This window comes from Ovis canadensis, chromosome 6 (genome assembly GCF_042477335.2).
Source record: "Ovis canadensis isolate MfBH-ARS-UI-01 breed Bighorn chromosome 6, ARS-UI_OviCan_v2, whole genome shotgun sequence".
NCBI lineage: Eukaryota > Metazoa > Chordata > Mammalia > Artiodactyla > Bovidae > Ovis > Ovis canadensis.
In genome coordinates, this window is record NC_091250.1 from 28,389,649 (window position 1) to 28,411,848 (window position 22,200).

At 37.9% G+C, this 22,200-nt stretch overlaps 1 protein-coding gene across 32 annotated transcripts in view; it reads right to left on the reverse strand.

Annotated features, from left to right (window-relative positions):
* Nucleotides 1-22,200, reverse strand: part of ANK2 (ankyrin 2) — a 699,882-nt gene that overhangs the window by 112,511 nt on the left and 565,171 nt on the right. For 26 of the 32 annotated variants that reach the window (XM_069593447.1, XM_069593452.1, XM_069593470.1 and 23 more), the window contains 6 exons: nt 22,071-22,169; nt 15,013-15,111; nt 10,960-11,157; nt 8,723-8,821; nt 8,463-8,561; nt 3,003-3,101 (listed from right to left, as the gene is read on the reverse strand). In XM_069593447.1, the coding sequence (XP_069449548.1) occupies nt 3,003-3,101; nt 8,463-8,561; nt 8,723-8,821; nt 10,960-11,157; nt 15,013-15,111; nt 22,071-22,169 (693 nt within the window). The remainder of the gene's footprint in view (nt 1-3,002; nt 3,102-8,462; nt 8,562-8,722; nt 8,822-10,959; nt 11,158-15,012; nt 15,112-22,070; nt 22,170-22,200) is intronic. The other 6 variants (XM_069593465.1, XM_069593466.1, XM_069593476.1 and 3 more) reach the window with 1 other exon arrangement.

Genomic DNA, 22,200 nt, shown 5'->3' on the forward strand with positions numbered 1-22,200 from the left:
CCCAGAGCTTGCTCAGACTCATGTCCATCAAGTCGGTGATGCCATCCAACCATCTCATTCTCTGTCGTCCCCTTCTCCTCCTGCCCTCAATCTTCCCCAGCATCAGGGTCTTTTCCAATAAGTCAGTGCTTCATATCAGGTGGGCAAAGTATTGGAGTTTCAGCTTCAACATCAGTCCTTCCAGTGAATATTCAGGACTGATTTCCTTTAGGATGGACTGGCTGGATCTCCTGGCAGTCCAAGGGACTCTCAAGAGTCTTTTCCAACACCACAGTTCAAAAGCATCAATTCTTCAGTGCTCAGCTTTCTTTATAGTCCAACTCTCACATCCATACATGACCACTGGAAAAACCATAGCTTTGACTAGATGGACCTTTGTTCACAAAGTAATATCTCTGCTTTATAATATGCTGTCTAGGTTGGTCAAAGCTTTTCTTCCAAGGAGCAAGCATCTTTTAATTTCATGGCTGCAGTCACCATCGACAGTATGAGGGGCAGCAATTCTCTCATCATAAAGCATCACTGACTGTGATACAGCCTGATCCAGGCAGATATGGGCTCAGCCTTACCATCACTACTAGCTTGAAAAGTCAGGGAGGCTTTCTGAGCCCCAAACCCCTTTTACCAAAATGACAAAAAAGCAATGGCTGGGACCGGGTTTAAATGTTTGAGAAAATTTCCGCTACTAGTTTCTAGCTAACAAGATCCCCAGGAACCATATCTGCTGGCAGCTAACTAAAATCTTCATTAAGTTTCAAGTGAGTTTAAATTAGGAGCCCTGTGATTGCTCAATACCTAAAGAAAATGCCAGACCCCCATATTGTGCCAACAGAACGTGGGCACTTAAAGCTAGAAAGCTCCCAGAAGCGCAGGTCCTAGCAGCGCCCCCAGTTAGGTCCAGGGGGTGGGGCAAGCACACAGATCAGTGTGGTAACCGGGTAAAACTTTACTGTCTCCCCTTTGTAAGAAAGTGAATTTTAGCACAATGGTATTAGGTTAAGAGAGGGAGTTTTCAGAAGTGCATGCATGTGGGAATTTGACTCAAACTATTAGGTAGTTTCATATTAAGAGAGAGGGCTTCCCTGATAGCTCAGTTGGTAAAGAATCCACCTGCAACGCAGGAGACCCTGGTTCGATTCCTGGGTCAGGAAGATCCACTGGAGAAGGGATAGGCTACCCACTCCAGTATTCTGGCCTGGAGAATTCCATGGTCGCAAAGGGTCACATAGAGTCAGACGTAACTGAGTAACTTTCACTTTCACTTCGTTTCATATTGAGAGAGAGAAATGTGAAGGCCTTTTATGATTAAGCATGGATTATAAAATATTTACCAGAACACTACCACAATTTCTGGTAAACTTAGTGAAGTTCATAGGACTCAGAGGGCATTGACTGACCATAACTGTTTTTCTAAGAGCTGAATTGCCAGGCAAACTTAAAAGGAAGTGAGAATAGGTAGAGAACAGAGGATTTTAGGGCAGTGAAACTACTCTGTTTGATGCCTTACGGATGGATACATGTCATTATACATTTGTCCAAACCCAGAGAGTGTACGACACCTAGGGGGAACCCTTGTGTAAACTATGGGCTTGAGGGTATCACGGTGTATCAATGTAGGTTCATCGTTCATAATCAACGTTCCACTCCAGTGGGGAATGCTGATAATCTGGAGGTTATGGGGTCAGGTGCCTTTTGGAAATCTATGAACCTTCCTCTCAATTTTGCTGTGAAACTAACACTGCTTTTAAAAAATAGTCTTTAAGGGTCAGGGAGGGGAGAGGGAACCAAGAAAAATGCCAAGGCAGGGAAGAATAGAGATTGAATAACAAAACATTTGATCCATAAGAGCATAAAATAATAATAATGATTACCAAAGAATGTAAGTTACACTACTTGTACAGTGGATAGAAAGGTGGATAAAATCTAAACACACAACAGTAATGTCAAGACTGCCCATGCATCACTGCATTCTGCATGAAGGCCTGCAGGATAAAATGCTGCAACATCCACAGAGTCAGAGAATGTTAAGGAAGTCTAGAGGAGTTTCAAGGTTTCTAAGGCCAAGCTTACATTTTAAGCATAAAGACCCGGAAGTGAAATGACTTGCCTAAAATGACAATTTGTATGACTCCAGCAGAATGCGTTCATTCCAGTACACTAATGTTTCTGAAATGGACTCACAATGGTGGGAGTCATGCTGAAGTGAGCTCTAGCTTAGATATTGAACAAGGAGAGAAAAAGTATTTAAATCTTCTATGAGAATCCGAAAGATGCTAGTGTAGAAGTTAACAGAACAGCGTGGAAAAGGAAACAGAAGATCTTGCTAAAATATTCAGTGTAAAGGAAGAAAGTGAAAAAAGCAACAGGGAAGCAAAACTTTTTTTAAAAGAAGAGGGAAAAAAAAAATCAAGTTGTGGGGGAATTAGAAGTGGAAGAAGCCAATCACACAATCTCCCATATTCTGGAAGAGTGGAAGGGCAGAACATCTAAACATGGAAAATCAGAGTGAGAAGAAGAGTGGAACTCATTACAAAAAGGAGGAAAGTAAAGCAGACGAAGGGGAAACATGAAAACGTTGAACATGATTTGTTTCTCAGTAACTAGTAAGAAATGTCTATGGAAAGTTGATCAGCTTTGGTGGTAAGAAATAACTATTATGTAAGTATCTTTATAATATAGATAAAAATATTAATGCTCATGAAAATGAAGATATTTGTGGAAGTGCTTTCATAGGTTAAAAAAATCATTAAAATGTTACTTAATGCCAAATTTCTTATATACTGTATATTTTTTTCAAATGTTAACGTTTCTAAAATTGGAGTGTATTTTCCATCGTGTATACTCACTGTACCATTTTGTTTCTGCCTGAAAACCTGTTACTGAATTGGTGCGTTCACCTACAGTCCTTGGCATTTCCACATCAGGAGATGAAGGACAACAGCATCCCTTGGAGATGAAAGTCATGAGCGTAACAGCAGCAAGCCCCAAGCACCAGCACCTACCCTGGCTCTGGCATCGACGAGGGCACCGTTCCTCAGGAGGCATCGGACCACTTCCACCTGTCCTGCACGGGCCGCCATGTGCAGGGCCGTCTCCCCGCGCTGCCAGGAAACAGAGATCACTGAATCTTAAGCAAACCCATCGCTCTGGATGGCACACGATAAACATGTGCCTTTTTGTGAAAGATAGCATTATATCCAAAGGTGTAAGAAATCTAGGTAAAGGCACAATTACTTCATAATTCTCCAGTCTGGAAAAACAGTTAGGTATCTTCTCCATCTTCATAAGGATAGATAGAACAAATGTTTATGTAAGTATTTTTCTGGCTCAGATGGTAAAGCGTCTGCCTACAATGCGGAAGACCCAGGTTCGATCCCTGGATCAGGAAGATACCCTGGAGAAGGAAATGGCAACCCACTCCAGTACTCTTGCCTGGAAAATCCCATGGACGGAGGAGCCCGGTAGGCTACAATCCATGGGGTCGCAAAGAGTCAGACACGACTGAGCGACTTCACTTCACTTCACTCCTTACAAAACTAGCGAACTTACCCAAACATCCAGGACACCCTGAGGTTTGACTTTGTAACCAACATAAACTAAACTGTCTTTGGTGACATGAAGTCGTCTTTTATCCAGCAAACCTAAATCTGTCACACTTGCCTATTGATTACGACTTCATCCTGTTATTACTAATGCGAAACTCCAGAGGCTGAAGATCAAATCAACACAAAACACCGCAGCACCTGCACCATACGGAAGCCATTCCTTTCCAGAACTCAACATCTACTTCTGAAATAAGCTATTATTTTACATTTGTCTTGGTGTTATGAGACTACAGACAGCTCCTATGAGAAATCTGATTTGCCCAGGAGGTCCCTGCTTATCACTGATGAGCATGTTGAATTACAGACAGTTATTTGATAGAACCACTCAGCAGTGAGTACAGCAGCGTTAGCAATGCCATAGGTTGAGGTGGGCAGCACTGAGCTTCAGGTCTCTCCTTAAGCATCTCCGTGCTACATCAAGGAAGACACGCCTATCAGGAAAAGGCAGCTTACCCTGCAGCGTGAAGGATGACGGTTAGACATAAGAGAATTTTCTCATTAGGAAGCCTGTTAATTACTGCCTCTAAGAGAGAGATTTTTTTTTTTCTTTTCCAATCGGCATACTAAAACCACAGTAGTTCTAAAGAAAGCAGGGGTTCATTCTGTTAAACAATTTTACAATTACAAAAGAACAAGATTCTAGAATAAAAGTTATTTTTGTCACCACAACTATACTAGAAAAGAAGGTTGACTTCAACCTGGTAAAGTAAACCGTTCCAAACAGACTAAATTGATTTCAAAGTTGGTTGAGGTAATTAGATAACACCTGACAAGTCCCGGTGAATAATTTCTTCTGATTCTTTGCACAACAAACACTTAGACTAAGCAGATTTAAGACAAACTTTAGTTTGGTACTTAGCTCACAGTTCATTTTTTGCTAGTGTTCAGTGTTCCACTCCTTATGAAATTATAAGAAATTCATTTCCAATGATCTGAATTTAAAAGCACTGAATTGGATATCTAACTCTAATTTTCTTTTTGTTGGTGATTCATTTATCCTCTAATGGCCTTATTTTCTGATGCTCTTTTTTGACTTTTGTAAATGTATCGGAGTATGTTATCACATCAAATAACATTATCAGAATAGCTGTATTTGTTTTACCCTTTGGATGTATGGGAAGATTTTTCCTCTTCAGCCAACCACAATTTCTAAGTTTTCTGTATCACTTAAAACCTGTCCCTAAATAGATGAAGCAAGATCTTCTGATTTAGGGGAAAAAAAAAAAAACCTCAAATTTTTTATTCACAGTCCTATAATAATATGGCAATTTTACTAATTTTGGAAGAAATGAAGACAAAAATAAGTTTCCTTAAAAGAAGTTAAATCAAAGCGGTCTCAGGAGTACCTACTTAATGATGAATTTTATATGTTTCCTTTACAAGCCAAATTTTATCAGTAAGGGGTTTTCAAAAGGTAGTGTTTCCAGTATTAGTCTTAGTATTTTCAATACCTTTATTTGTACTTAAAACAAGTTATTTTTTTATAGTTTTTACACATTTGAAATTGATAAGTAAGATATAAACCCTAAAATATTAAACATTATATTCAAAGAAAAGTTACACACATATACACGCAAATCATCTGTCTGCTTTAAAACAATGGCCGTGTTCAATTCTTATTTAATGACTTTTGGATAATTTACTTTTATCATAAATTGTCCTTATTCTTTTAGCTTTATGTTATCCTTGTTTATATATAAGTATAAATAAGAAAATGAAAGATGTTATATATTATTTTAATCAGTAACTTCCATTTCTTAGTTACTGGGTACCTCATCTTATTCAATGATCTTGTTTTCCTTATCTTAAGCTAATTAACCTTAAGGATTAGGGGACATTCTTGAATATAATATGCAGTGTGAACTTAAGCCATGAACCCACTGATTAACTATAAGAAGAGAAAAACTCTGTGTCCCCCACACTGCAGTCTGGACAGCCCCCAGAGTGCTGGGGTTTTTACTCCCACGCTTGTCAATGCGTACTTTGGATTATGGATGTATCGCAACTGTCGGCTCAGCTTTCTAGGTTTTAAAGTACATTTGTGAGCTTTCTGGAAAGGGAAGTTTACAGTAATAATATTTGCACATGACTGAGTTGTTGGCACACTTCAAACCTGGAGTGAATTTTGAGACAGAAACAAGACTGGCAGGAGAATGAGTATGCTCATGTCCAAAGCAGGTACTAAATGTCATGCGCCTCCTCCCCGTCATTAAGACCGACTCTGCGGACAGCTACGCTGACTTCCACTTTGGCTACATCAGTTGGAAAGCATCAAAGCACAACAGACAGCATTGCATTCAAAAATGCAACATGATTTCAGGCAACACACAAAGGCTCCAAGGGTGGGGTACTTTGGGGTCAGGAAATGACCAACTCTGACACAGCAAGCAGGCAGCCAGTGTTCACATGGTTTCTTAATCAACCTGCAAAGAATTCTGGATCCAGTAGCTATGCCTCACGTTCTGAGAATACATCAGTTCACAGGCATCCCACTGCTACAGAAAGATAGATTCCTCTAAATGTTGGGTTGCCAGAATTACCAAATCAAAATACAGGATGGCCGGTTAAATTTGAATTCCAGACAAAGAATAATTGATTTGGCGTAAGTGTGTCTAGACTATTGCCTGGGGAATGCATATACTAAAAACAATTATGTGTTGTCTATCTGAAATTCAAATTTAACTGGGAGTACTGTATTTTTTCTGGCAATCCTATCTATATGGTATCTGTTCCCTGAAGGACACATCATACAAAACTTAAAATGAACAAACAAAAAGCAACTAGGAAACATGTTCAAGGAGAGGATTACGTTGGCAGGTGCCCCTCAAATATTTATTTTGAAGGATTTGAAGGAAAAGAGTATGGATGGACAAATGAGAAGATGAAGAATGAAGAACTTTATAATGACCAACAGGTGGAAGTTAAAGTTTAATATAGCAATTGCCAAATTTGGGAGTATTTAGGAACCTAAAGATGTCAATATTTTTATTGCTTTAATTGCTATTTATTTTTACTTGAAAATCTATATGTAGCCTACACAGGTGTTTTTGTTTGTTTGTTTGTTTGTTTTTTGTGGAATGGAGCATATCAATATGGAGTAAATCCATAGCATCAAATAATTTTGAATTGGTCAGTTAAGAACCAAATTAAGAGTGCCACAGAATCATACAACCATTTCTTGTGGATTTCTTTGATTAAGAAAATATTTAGCAAAAATCTCTCCTCAAAAAGATTTTCCAAAAAGTCTCCCCTCAGAAAGATTAACATAGGGAGTTTCAATCAAGCATTGCATGGACTATACTTATCTATATTATTATAGCATTATTGCATGATAATGTAATTAACATAGTATCCCCATTGCTCCTGAGATCCTGCATTTTAATGAAGAGAAGGAAAATACAGTACAGTGAGAAAGTACTCAGGGAACTTCTTTTTTTTTTTCAGAGAACTTCTTTTAACACGTACTGGATTGTACGGGTCTCAATTAAAAAAAAGAGAGGCAGTCATTTCTGAACACAAAAAATGATGCTGTTGATTTCTTTTAAAGTCCTAAGAAGTGACCATAAATTAAACTCAAGTTGGCATGTTGTGAAATTTATCTTTAAGGGAGAAATTAAAATTTGCATACAGTATTACTTTAGGATCAATAAGGTATAAGTAGGGGAATTATAAATATAGACTAGATTTCAATTCTTCAGTGGTTTTATACTCCAATTGTGAATACTATGGAAAGGTACTAAATCACATTTAAAATCTAATGAATTTATTTCATATGGATTTTGTCCATGCATCAGAATCTTCAGCATGGGAACAGTGTGTAAAACACAAGGAAATGAGAAAGTGAGAGGGAATATGAATAAAAGTGAAATTGAACATTCTGTTTTACAACCTAAAATGAATGGGATACCCAAAATTAATAGCCATGGTAAACCAACTGCTTTTAAAAGCATAATTAATAATAAACACTAACATGTACTGGGGGAGTTATTTCTGTTGAATACTTTTTTTAAAGCCTCTCAGTGGTTCAGTGGGTCCTGGTGAGCTTCAAATACTTGACATCACCTTGTACAGAGCAAGTTCTCTTGTTCAAAAGAAAATCTGCATTCAATGATCAAAGTTTAACTGGGCAGACTCCAAGAAAATGAGAGAAATAAGAAATGGGAAATAAAAATCCTAACTTAGATTATGTAGGAGAATTCTGAAATATCCAGCGTTTATTGGCAGAACAAAAGTTGTCTGGAGACCAACATGGACTTTAGGACATGTGAAAAAGTTGCAAAGTATAACTATTTCAGCAAACAGAATCAAATCAAAAGGAAAAATCATAGTAAGGTTAGAAAATGGAAAATCTATGTAATTTAAAGAGGGAGAATTTGATATTAAGTAAAAAAAAAAACCAAAACAACTCTTGGTCTACCTCTGGTTAATCATTTGATATAACCAATTATGGTACTCAATATTTTAACCAAAATTATCTGGATATGATTCACTCAAAACAAGTATATTGAGCCATAAAGTTTTTATTCCAACCAATAATTCATTCACATTCAGAGCACCTCTTAAAACACATTTTGTTTTAATAAGTGTATTTAAGATGTGTGGCCAATTCGTCTGCATCAGGAAGCTGACACAGTCTTGCTCCACAGCTTCCAATGTACTGTGGGAAATATTTCTTACCCTATAGAGGTTCTCCTCAGCGACATCCTAGCAATTATTTCAATAAAGTTATCACAGGGGTGCTTCCCAAAGCTCGGCCGGCCACTGAGCTTTGATCGCACACACACACCCCTCTACACACAGCCGCACACATCCTCTCGCTCTCTCTCCTGTGGTTATTCTGACCCAAGCCATACTCACAATGTTAGTGACATCTGGAGAGGCTCCGTTCTGCAGCAGAAGGAGGACAATGTTCAAGTGGCCCATGAAGGCAGCCACATGTATTGGTGTGAGGCCAGACTGCGAAACAAAGCGACAGCAGTTTTACTCCTCTGCACCGGTGGGGGCCTTGGGGCTTCTTCAGATAAATCAGACTCGGAGAGGACAGAAGATGGGTGGAAGGAAGGGGAAGAAGGAGTACGACAAGGAATGTTTCGTGACAAGCTGAAACATTTTTCTACCTCTGTTATAGCTTGGATTGAAGCCCCATATTTCACCAGCAGTTCCATGACTTTGATGCGGTTTTTCTTGCAGGCAATGTGCAGTGGAGTAAAACCATTCTGTGCAAAAGACAATCAAGTTAGTTGAAAACATGCAGAAACGAGTCTCACACAACTCCATGCTGGCACACTGCAGGCAGTAATGCTACATCGTCACATAATGTTACCATTTCTTCAAACGCTGTAGCTGTTGGAGTTAGAGAGACAGTGATGGTGTATTCCTGGTGGCTTGTGTCATATGTGGGGGGCAGGTATGGCATTGTTGTGTGGTTACAGAGAAAACAAAAGGGGCGTGGGCCTATTCTTCTAAGATGGAAAAAACACACATAATTATAGTTTAGTTCTAAAATGGTTTAAAGTATACTAATAGGACAGATGATGAAATGGCTTAAAGATGCTTCAAAGATAAGAATACATTTTTTTTTTGATGATGGGCTATTTCTTAGAGTGAAAATCATTACCTGTTTTATTTTGAAAATCTAAGATTTATGACTACCTCTATAGTAAATGTTTCAGGTTAGCTACTATTTTTTTTAGTGAACAGGTGTTACAAATTAACAGAAATCATTATTTGTGTTGATCATTTTTTATAGCCAGAAGTTATACTGTTTATATTTAAAACGTTTTATGAGTTGTTGCATGTTAGCAGAAATCATTATTTATGTTGATAATATCTTTATAGCCATGTTATATTTCTTATATTTTTAATATATTTTTATAACATGCCAATCAAGATATATTTGTTTTAGAAAGAAATTAAAAAGTGCTGAAATATTTTCAAAAATAGTATGAAGAATTTTTGAAATAACTGTAAGAAGATATCTCTTAAAAGCAAAGAAATGTGGAGAAGTCTTTAAGGTACTTTTTAACTTTCCATACTAGGATAATGTGCAGGAATTGGGGGAAATTACATAAAAATTTATTAACCCCATGCTTAATCCTTATGTGTTATGTTTAAGTATTATATTTTTATTTGAACGATGATGACTCTATATGGAATAGCTGTATCCATTCTGCTAGTTAACAATTTTGCATGTCCCAATAGGGACTTTTTATCAGAAAATATTTTGCTACATTAACAGTTCTCGGGAAAGTATATAATTTTCTTTAACCTATGACATTATTATTCACAACATTTTAAAACTAATTTCCCATCTATTAGCTATGTAACAAGCCAGATATAAATAACCACATGTATATGTAGCACTTAAAAGATCTTCAATGATTAGAGTATGATATTTTACAAGCTTATTGGCCACTATCCAATTAAAAATGAGTACTTTTTTCTTTATAAGAAAACAAACATCATGTAATTGCACATAACCCAAAACGTATAGTTGTTTCCCAAGCAATAATAAATAAGTTGATTCCAATGGAAAATTTCTTATAAAAGTAGATCCAATATTTTCTAATTCTAATACATTCTCTTAAATATTCATTGCCTGAAGACTAATTTAACTGACATAAACAAATAGAAAAAAGGATTTGCCTTTAGTTAGAGAATTAGGAAACAAGAGGCATAAATTAATACACTCCTAATATTTCCAATGATTACGGTTAAGATATAAGTGCAGCAAGGAAACTTATTCAATATTAGACCGTGAGGAAAACAGAAGGTGCTCTAGGGACAACCACTTGCAGATTTCTCTTGAGCAACTGCTGAAATAGTTCATATAAAATGCTTCCTGAAGTAAAGAGATGAAAAGCATCACTTTTCTATTAGTCTATGGTTGAGTACCTCTCCGAGTGAATTCTTTACAGCTTACATTTTACATTACCTTACACAGTCAAATCTGTTCACTTTAAAACATTTTTCCCCCAAAGGTTATAAAGTTTAGCTTTTTTACAATTTTATTCTGACTCTATATAGAGGTGTATAGAACTTATTTTTGTAACTGCCTATTTTGCAACTCCGATTTTCCATTTAAAAATGCTTATCACTCCAGAGGTTTCATATTATCTATGACTTGCTAATTATGGCAATGTTACCTTGGTGTTCTCTTAAACCTATCCCTGCCATTATTTAACAGCAAACTGTGAAGGCATGAAGTAGGCAGGCAACTTGTGGGAGGTGACATATTTAGAATTAATTGCATATCTGTAACCATGCACTGCTGCTGTCTGCAACCATTGATCAATCAGTGTGGGTTTGCTGGTGTCAATCTGTGTTCATTTAACGTGGACTGGGCCAGGTTTACCAGGGCTCTGGCGTTCGGGTTGGCTCTCTTGTCCAGAAGAAGTTTGGTTACACGGTAGTGGCCACAGTGTGCGGCAACGTGGAGGGCCGTCAAGTAGTCCAAAGTGACGTCATCAACAGGCGCCTTGTGCTGGAGCAGGTGCTTCACGCATTCCACGTGGTCTCCCTGCGCAGCCATGTGAAGTGGAGACAGCCCATTCTGCACATCAAAACCAAACCAGGCCCACATTTTAGTCATACTGAGTAATGTAAGAGAGAGAAAGACATATCATATGGTATCACTTATAGGTGGAATCTAGAAAAAGGGCACAGATGAACTTATTTACAAAACAGAAGCAGAATCACAGATGCAGACAACAAACTTAAGGTTATGGAGGGATAAGGGTGGAAGAGGGATAAATTGGGGGATTGAAGTTGATATATACACACTACTAAAAATAAATAGATAATTAATAAGGACCTATTGTGTAGCACAGGCACTCTACTCAATACTCTGCAATGGCCTATATGAGAAAAGAATCTAAAAACAGTGGGTGTATGTATAACTGACTCACTTTGCTGAAACTAACACTCACACCTGAAATTAACATAACATTGTAAATCAACAATACTCTAATAAAATTTTTTTCACAAAGAAGTTTGAAGGAAAATGAAAATGTATAGAATAATCAGATGGCAGGGAAAATACAGTGTGTAGTCAGGCAGCATCAGGCTGACTCAGGGATCACAGGGATCATCAGGGATTACAAAGTTAAAGAGAGCCCCATTCAGCCTCAAAAATGGGAGCTGGACTTATCAGGGTGAAATGTAGCAAGTGTGTATGAGGATGTCAGGAAGTGGTACAAGTAACCAGGGAATTCCTGGTGCATAGAGGTGAGGGCATAAGGTGAATGAGGGACAGTTCAACACCTGCCTAATGGCACCAGCGCAATAAACACTTTTCTGGAGTTGGGCTTCTGGAGGGTATTCAGTGAAACAGAGAAGGAGGTGGTTGGACAAAGGGGAGGTTAAACACAAAAATTACAGAGGCTTTACAGTGACCAAACGGAGAGGCCAAGCATGAGGATCATCTACTGCTCTCACCAAGATTGTTAAAATCACCAGTTAGAACAGGGGTTGTGGGGACTTCCCTGGTGGTCCAGTGGCTAAGACCCGACACTCTCAATGCAAGAGGTCCAGGTTTGATCCCTGGTCATGGACTCGATCTTGCATCACAACTAAGACCCAGTGCATCCAAATAAATAATAGATACATGTTTTGTGTTGTGTTTTTTTTCTAAAGGATGAGTTGTAGAGAAGAGTCACAGTTTACTGAGAATTTGAATTTTCAAAGAAAGAGGGAGGCTGACAACTAGATAGATGAATATTTGCTTGAAGGAGGAATAAAAGATGATACAAAGCCGGGCGATATGGAGAGGGAGGGAAGCTAGTCTGGTATTAGTTGCCTTGGCCCTTTCCAGGCTTGTATTGTCACCTCGCTCCAAGATGGTTAATTCACTTTCTTCTGTTCCTTACCATAAACATAGTTCTACTTTTTGTAGCTAACTCCTTGTCTATCTTACCCACGTAAATTCCGAGCTTCTTGAAACTACAGATGGCATATTATTTTTCTTGACAGTCCCTTGGTGTTCAGAACACTGCTTGGCACATTGCAGCTACTCACTACGATAGACTGATGATGCACGTGTGCCTGCATGCTCAATCATTTCAATCACGCCTGACTCTTTGCAACACTAAGGACTGTAGCCCACCAGGATCCGCTCTCCATGGGATTCTCCAGGCAAGAATACTGCAGTGGTTTGCCAAACCCTTCTCCAGGGGATCTTCCCGACACAGGGGTCAAACCTGCGTCTCCTGGATCTCGTGTATTGCAAGCAGATACTTTACCCACTGAGTCTCCTGGGAAGACCAGTTTGATGATATATGAATGACATCTGATTTTTACAAGTAGGCCATTAAAAAATTCCATCAAGGTAATCCATAGTCCTCATTAGTGATTATAATTACAGGCGAATTCTGCAGATGAGATTATTTTATAGTTTGTGGACTGGCCTATCTGCCTACCCTCCATTTGATACAGGTCTTTTATTAGTTATAGCATGACCAGTGTGAAACTTTGTTCCTTCCATTTAAATTTCAATCTATTTCCTCAACAAAAATTTTCCTTAATTATGTATGCATTACCCAGCCCCAAAGGTTGCATTTTAAAGGCAGATCTCTACAACATTCATAGTATAGATATGAGAATGAAAATGATGCAGATGATTTATTCTTTGTCTTCATATACTTCTGATTTGAAACCACTCTTTCAGGACCTATGAGGCACATCTCTAAAGACTGAGTTCATTCCATACAAATTCTGAACCTGTGGGCTGGGTTTTGCTCCAATGATTTCAATTAAATATTTAATTATAACATAAATTGAAAAATATGTCCTTGTGTACTGCCTTATTTTTCTCAGCTTACCCTAGTTACAGCAGCAGTTGATATGAATCATGCTCAAAGGATGGGAGAAATGCAATAGGGAGAAAATAAAAGAAATGCCCCCTGTCTAAATTTCTGCTCTATTTAAGGATCCAAGTGTTGTTACATTTCCCATTAAATAACTCTGTGTGATTATTTGCAAACTGTGCCTCACAATATCTTTTGGTAACCCAAAGAAAATATCCAATAAATCAGCTCATCACTCTGTTTCTATTTGTATGGATAAGAGTTTTCCTCATGGCTACGAACACTGATGAAATGAGACCAAAATATACTAGATGTACTATGCCATAGAGAACAATATGCTTGTTTAATGGTTCTCTGTAGCTAGACTATCCTAACTTTTGCTTTTCATATCACCTATTAATCCCAATTATAATCAACCAATACCACTGGTGAGTAATTCTTTTTAATAGTACTGTCTAACAAATAAAGATTAGACAGCTTAACCTATACAATCTTTTCTTGTATTGTTACTTGTACGTCTTTAAAACATAATTTTATATGTGTTTTACAGCCATCTCAGAGTATCATAAAAATGTAGACTAACAATGTTTAGAGACATTATCACATATATAATATCCTCATTTACATATAATACAGTAATATTCACATTTCTATCTACAGAGAGAACAGCAGGTAAAAATACAGAAATAATTGGAAGTTATACATTTACTATAAAATAAAGTTGGCTTAAAAGTCAACACTCAGAAAACTAAGATCACAGCATCCAGTCCCATCACTTCATGGCAAATAGATGGGGAAACAGTGGAAACAGTGACAGACTTTATTTTGGGGGGTTCAAAAATCACTGTAGATGGTGACTGCAGCCATGAAATTAAAAGATGCTTACTCCCTGGAAGAAAAGTTATGACCAACATAGACAGCATATTAAAAAGCAGAGACATTACTTTGCCAACAAAGGTCCATTTAGTCAAGGCTACAGTTTATCCAATAGTCATATACAGATGTGAGAGTTTGACTATAAAGAAAGCTGAGTGCCAAAGAATTGATGCTTTTGAGCTGTGGTGTTGGAGAAGAATCTTGAGAGTCCCTTGAACTGAAGGAGATATAACCAGTCCATCCTAAAGGAAATCAGTCCTGAATATTCATTGGAAGGACTGATGTTGAATGAAACTCCAATACTTTGGCCAGCTGATGTGAAGAACTGACTCACTGGAAAAGACCCTGATGCTGGGAAAGATTGAGGGCAGGAGGAGAAGGGGAGGACAGAGGATCAGATGGTTGGATGTCATCGCTGACTCAATGGACATGAGTTTGAGTAAACTCTGGAGTTGGTGATAGACAGGGAGGCTTGGCGCGCTGCAGTCCATGACGTCACAAAGAGTTGGACATGACTGAGCGATTCAACTGAACTGACACATTTAATACACCTCAATGCATGTATTTTTTAAAATAATTTTTAAAGTTTGATACCTACAACTCATTCCTCAAACACAACTATTGAGGAACTAGAATGTGTTCAGCTGATGCTTTGATTTCAAGAATAGATATTACCAAAAAATGTATTAAAGAGTTTGCTGGACACCGTCTTCCTCGTAACAACTCACCTTCGTCCTTGCCAGCAAGGGAGCGCCCCGCTCCAGCAGAAGCTCCACCACTTGGTCATGACCGCTTCTTGCAGCACAATGAAGGGGTGTCAACCCATCCTGCCAAAAGAATGAAAGATAGGCCTGAGTTCACTTAAAACAAACCAACCAAGATTGGATCTACTGCCATCTTGAAGAGAGGGGTTCCTAAATTCAGTTCCAGTGACTCAGATCAGTTAAGTGACAGAGAAGAAAACGTAAGAGAGAAAACAAGATAGAGAGATCTTGATAGAGAGAAAGAGAAAGGCAAAGACAAAACAGAAAGAGGGAGAGAAAGAAAAATGCCATGTGTGGAGGTTCAACGTAAAAAATAAAAAATAAAAAATAAAAAGAAACTGTGGCTGGTCATGAATTTGCATATTTAGGAAGATGGAGAAGCAAAGTGTGCTGCATTTGCTGAACTTCAAAGTCCTACTTGCCTGGAGCCACCCCCAGAGATGATATTTGATGATTCTATTTTCATTCTGGTTATTCTAACACAGCTCCTAAAAATTCTTCTTAATCTAACTTGTCCATCTATCTTCTCCTTGATTGGTCACTTTTGATAAATTCTTCTGAAATGCTCCATGAGGCTTATAAAAAAAAAGGGTCAATTTTTTTCACCTTCTTCTAAAGGTTTCTGCTCATATTTCCATCATTTTACAAAATACATAATTATTTTTCAAAGATTAAATTTATTATCAGTAAATAGCATTAAACTACTGTCAAAATTATGACACAACTGCATGTTTCTGACCTTGATAATGTCACGGGTAGTTTTTAACTCTAGGGCAATCTCCAATACTTTGGCCACCTGATGTGAAGAACTGACTCATTGGAAAAGACTCTGATGCTGGGAAAGATTGAAGGCAGGAGGAGAAGGGGACGACAGAGGATGAGATGGTTGGATGGCATCACTGACTCGATGGACATGAGTTTGAGCAAGCTTTAGGAGTTGGTGGTGGACAGGGAAACCTGGCGTGCTGCAGTCCACGGGGTCGCAAAGAGTCAGACACGACTGAGCAACTGAACTGAACTGAATCTCCAAGTACCCTCTGTCTTTTGGGCTTTATGGGTAACATGGCCCAAGAGCAGAATAGATGGAAAATATGGTATAAGATATATAAGAACAATGGGTAAGAAGCAAAACAGAAAATAAAACCCTGAGTACATAAATTTACTAGTGATTTCAGATTTAAAGGAAAAACAAAAAAAGGATTGCCTCAGGAAAAGAGGTTGAGAAGATATGTAGTGTTTGAGAAAATGAGGGATGACAAGCAGTTAAGAGGACTTTAGAAGCTTCTGATTTATCCAGAATTTTAATGGCCTACCTTTTGTGTTTCTGCTTCAATGACTGCTATCTCTGGGTTATGTTTTCCTCCTAATGAATATCACTCATCTGGTTTGCAACACTCTTCCTGGTCCAACGTTCTGTGATGTCTAAGCTAGCTATCCAGATCTGTGCTCTACCCTTCTCTACCGTGGGCTACCCTGCCCCCTGGCTTCTGGCTGGGGTTGGCCAATGGGATACACAGCAAGATATGGAAGCAACTTCCTGAAGGGTCTGCAGTGTCTGGCAGTGTCTCTTTAACCAAGTGTGCACTCCTACCAAAGCAGCCTTCCGTGTACAGCTCTCTCCTTTGAAGGGCAGGTGACCTCTTCTACTTCTCACCTTTCAGACCTAGGGTTGGTAATGAGCCCTGTGGGCAACTAGCGCCAGGGATATGCCACCTTCCCTGTTGCCTCCCCTTCAGTCCAGCTACAATGGAGTAAATAAGCCCTTGAATAATCTCTAGTCAAATTATCAAATTTGAGTGTGTCCTCTGATTTTGGCTAGGACCTTAATGATAACTATTCCTTGCTTTGTTAAATCTATTCGGCCAGTATTGAGATACTAGCAACCAAAATAGACCCTGCAGTTTTGGGGTATCTGAGAATTAGCATGAAAAGACTGTCTTCTCTGCAATATATATATATATATATAAACTACTGCAGTTGAGATGCCAATTAATTTTAAAGTTTGCCAAAAAGAACTTAAAAGAAAAACTGTGTGGGCAAGGTGATTACCATGATGACGCATTTGTACACTGGTACCAGTGACTGGTGGTGGACATACTGAGCACTGGTTGCTCTATTATAAGTGAAATAGCAATTAGATGCAACTTTATATCTCAAAACTATTCTTGGTGGGGGCTTCATGGAGATCTAGAGCTTGAGAAATCCAACACAGTAAATGAAGACACGACGCACACAGTCCGGCATGTCCAGTGGTTTCTGGAACCACTGAGCTCTGGGTGTGCGTGTGTCTCGGATCAACCCAGATTCTGGGTGAATCTGCCTGAGGCTCAGCTTCACGATATGTTGAATGAGGATGGTTTTTCTTACCCAGTTTAACTTACAGCCTTGTTCGAAAGATGAAGGGATGCTATTTTAAATCACTTTTAGAAAAGGTATTGCTTTCTACAGATTATATGAAATATTCATTGCATAATCATTTTGAAACCTCCAAAATGCTCTCAGAATAATAGGAAAATATGGAGAACACTTAATAAACCCACCAGAATATCAAGGAGCAGTAAGGGTTAAATAATTGGTTCTACTAATAAATATTACAATTTAGTGATGTAATTTATCTGCCTGTATAAACGATATGTAAATTGTATCAAATTCAAGTTGCCCAACATTATCAATCTGGGAAGATTTTGGATATATTCTAAAAAGTACAGTGTCTCATCCCCTGCCCCAAATCTTTATCGAGATGTTTTATATTCAAGAATGTTTTAAACTCTTAGGAGCTATTACCTGTTCATTACCCTTTTTTTTTTTTCCACTTACATTCCTAAGACTGTATTTGAAGATCACCTTTTCTCCCGCTTCAGAGGCCCCTTCTGTGTGTTCTCTTCCCCCCACCACACTGGAATCATTCAAATCACACCCTGACGTCTGTAATCCTTAAAAGGACACCATGTATCTGGCTAGTAACCCACAGCATTAGCTTCTTACAACCATTTCTCTTCTTATCTTTTCCTCTCCTCCCTGTCAGCTTAGATTATTCTTCCAGCAATGTATCCTGAAGTCTATGTGTTAATATAAGCTCTGCTAATTACTAAGCTGTGTGTCCCTGGATAAGTTATATAACTCCTCTGAAACTCATTTTTCACACTGGTAGTCTCATTTCTCAATTGAAACCACCATATTTTCTCAACAAGAAAACAATAATACTTGGTAAGTTGTTAGGAAGATGAATTAAGATGATATTAGCATAGTACTTAACAAGGTGCCTAGAAAAGCATGTGCATATGACAGCTTATAGCCACTGCTACTACTTTAATTATTACTTCTAATAATAAGTAGCAAGGGTGATCTCTTTTTCTGATGCATTGTTTTTCATTTATCATCCTCTAATGTTTTTTGTACATTTTTATTGCTTGCATTGAAATACATATTTCAATCTTTTAACCATAATCCTTATAAGAAGTATTTCCACATTTAGATAAAAATAAGTTTAAAAATAAAAAAGAATAATGCCTTTAATAAAAGTTAAGTTAATAATATCATGTTTAACTAGCTATAACATTTGTTTTGACATGAAAATGAGGTTTTTCAGACACTAGTAAACCAAGGCTCTGGTGAAAATGTCTTAAGAGTTTCACATGAGATTCTAGTCAATGATGAGAATGCCTCTGAAATGCAAAATGTTTCAATGACTGACATAATGCTGGTGAAAGTGGTGAGAAACTGTGGGTTTGATTTTTTAAATTGCCCCAAAGCCTTTACATATAATATTACAGAATAATATGTATATTATTTAAAATTAATCTATAGACACATTATTATACTACCTAAAAAGATAGTCAAAAACAAATACAACATTTTTAAATTTTAAAATATATTTTTAAAGGACAAAAGAAAAAACAAACCATGAATTGGCCTCCTGATTCCAGACATAGTCCTGGATTTTCAGCATTTACCTCTATGAGATTTTACTTTTGGTAAGAAGGATACGGGTCTAATAATTATAGCCCAAACCTAAAGAATGTAACAGCTTTTAAAATTCTACTTGAGAAATGAGGAAATGTTTTCACTTACGGGAACAGCTCAGTGCCACCTTCAGTATTGTGACTGATCCCAGGGTACACTGGAATCAGTTTGCGCAAATCGGTGAGAGTCAATTTTTTGCCTAGCTTTTCTCAGTTCTGCGTCAGTGATATGACATTGGTAGCTCTGGTTGGCCATGATAGAAGTATGGAAGTATTTACACCATGCGAATCACCAGAGGGAAAGGCTACAAATCAGAGTCTATAGTTTATTTTTTTGAAGAGCTTATTATTAAACTTTTACCAGTATGCTGCTAACCTGCTCCCTTGGGTATTCTTGATATGCATCTCTGAGTACAGAGATCTAGTCTGTCTTTGTTAACAGCTGTATCACTAGGGTTCATAACGTCAGGTAGGAAATCAATAACTATTTATTTAAGGAAGGAATGTGTACAATTAGAAAGTCTATTTTCACTTTATAAATTCCTGAGTGAAATTCTGTTTATTTGCTATATCTAAAAGCTACACTGGGTGAAATACAGTCCAAATATTCCCTGTAAGAAGAAGAAAGCAATGCTTACACTGACAGAACCAGCATAAAAATCCATTTCTCAGAACCCTTTCTATGAAAAAGCAATGCTCACTTGCAGTTACACTTTTAAACCATACAGTGTTAAGTGTTAGTGTTAGCCACTCAGTCGTGCCCGACTCTTTGTGACCCAATGGACTGCAGCCCATCAGGCTCCTCTGTCCTTAGTCCTTGAGATTTTCCAGGCAAGGATACTGGAGTGGGTTGCCATTTCCTTCTCCAAGGGATCTTCCCAACCCAGGGATCAAACCCGGGTTTCCTGCACTGCAGGCAGATTCTTTACCAACTGAGCTACAAGGGAAGTCCTTTAAATCATATACGCAAATGTATGAAGGGCCAGCAAATTAGAGCGTATTGTAAAGGACAAAGCAAATATTGTGATGATCAATAAAAACAAAATCAATCGCCCCAATAATGAATGAATACACCAGAAAAGCATTAGTAAGAGTAACATGCATCCTTAAAACACTGACGTAGATAATTTTTTTTTTGCATTTACAAAGTGCTATCTTTACATTGGTCCTCTCAGTTACTAGAGAGTCTCAGTAGAGACAGACAGGTCAGTGTAAAGGGACTCATTATGTAAAGAATGGATTTAAAGAAGGAGGCACCGAAACTCTTTCTTTCAAATACAGATAACAAGTAAGCAAAGCATGTGACATTATATGTAATTATTCCAATTTCTGCATACCTACAGCATAGCAAGAGAAAAGACAGGCCCTCAAAGCAAAGGGCAGAAACCACATAAAACCCTGATGAAAGACACTAGACATCACAGCAAAGACCTTGACAGACAAAGCAAACCATTTCAGAGTTCCCACATGATGACCCAGGTGCTCTGGACCAAATGTCGTAGAGAAATGAGATGTAAAAAGCAACATAGTCTAAAGTCATTAAAAACCAAAATGTATAGTCTGGGACTGGTATAGTTTCTAAAAGCTCAAAGATGATGATTTATTAAAATATTTTTTAGTCTTAAGATTTGCAAGGGAATTAGATCTCTATTCCTTCGACTATGAGAATGCAAAGCCCCAGAATTAAACAAAGTGATAATAAAATATCATAAGGGACATATTCTATCTACTAACTTATATAGACTTCTTCCACCATACATTTCAGAATTTTACATAATAGGGATGTTTAAAGTTTTGCTTAAGTCTATGAGTAATCAAATGTACTCGAGACTTAACACTAAAGTACTAGTTTAATGTTTAAGCAAGTAATTGTACATCATTTCCATAACATGATAAAAATTATGAGTAGCTAAGTAATTTATTGGTAGTTCAGCTGGTAAAGAATCCACAATGCAGGAGAACCTGGTTTGCTTTTTGGGCTGGGACGATTCTCTGGAGAAGGGATAGGCTACCCATTCCAGTATTTTAGGGTTTCCCTGGTGGCTCAGATGGTAAAGAATCCACCTGCAATGTAGGAGACGTGGGTTTGATCCCTGGACTGGGAAGCTCCCCTGAAGGAGGGCATGGTAACCCACTCCAGTATTATTCTTGCCTGGAGAATCCCCATGGACAGAGGAGCCTGGTGGGCTATAGTCCATGGGCTGCAAAGAGTCAGACACAACTGAGCGACTAACCACAAAATGCTTAAAAAAATACCTAAGAGTTGATTCTCACACAGCCCTAAGAGGCAGGTAGTATTATTAGCCTAACTAAGTTTAGAGAAGACAAGTAAAAGGTTAATATCACTCAGCTAGTAAGCAGAAGGCAGGATTTGAAATCAGGTACTCTGCATTCGGAGTCTGCACTTTAAACAGTGCTTTGTCCTGCTATCTTAGTATCTAGTTTTGGGGACTGCATAAAAACTCAGAGCTATATTTCACTCAAAAAATTTGAAATGAATGAAGGGCACTGCCTCTTGGCCAGTTGACATGAGTAAACGTGCAACCTAGCAATAACTGTATGCCTTTTTTTCTATAAGCATAACCAGAGATCTCCTGCTCAGATCCCTACAGTATAACCAGTTAAGAAAAATGACTTAGGAATTGAAAAGTTCAACCCAAAAGATGTTCAACATGTTTTAAAATATTTTTATGTAAAAACCACACTCTCGTAGCTTAATGTGTCCTAATGAGTTTGGGCTCTTGATATTTATGACTAGCCAAATCACAGATGAGCAAGTTCAGTTTTTGATCTTTGTGCCCAGAAAATCAGGAAACAAGAACTTGAAAAACTGTCTCGTTGAGGAGCTAGCATTTTGCTTCTCTGGGTACTTATGATCAAATATTAATGCCACTTTATCATGTAAAACATTTATATAATGTATGAATTTTAAAGCAAATCCAAGAAGGTGATTTCCTTGAAAATGCACTGCTTGTGTTTAGGGACTGGCATTTTAAAGTGCCTACTAAAAGAATACAAAAAATAATAATGGTAGGAAATTGAAAGAACAGAGACACTCACCCTAGTTTTGGCATCAATCTGACCACCACGATCCAGTAGGAGCTTCACCATGTTTGTGTTTCCCCTTTTGGAAGCCACATGCAGAGGAGTGATTCCATTCTACAAAGTGGAGAGACCAAGCAAGAGCATG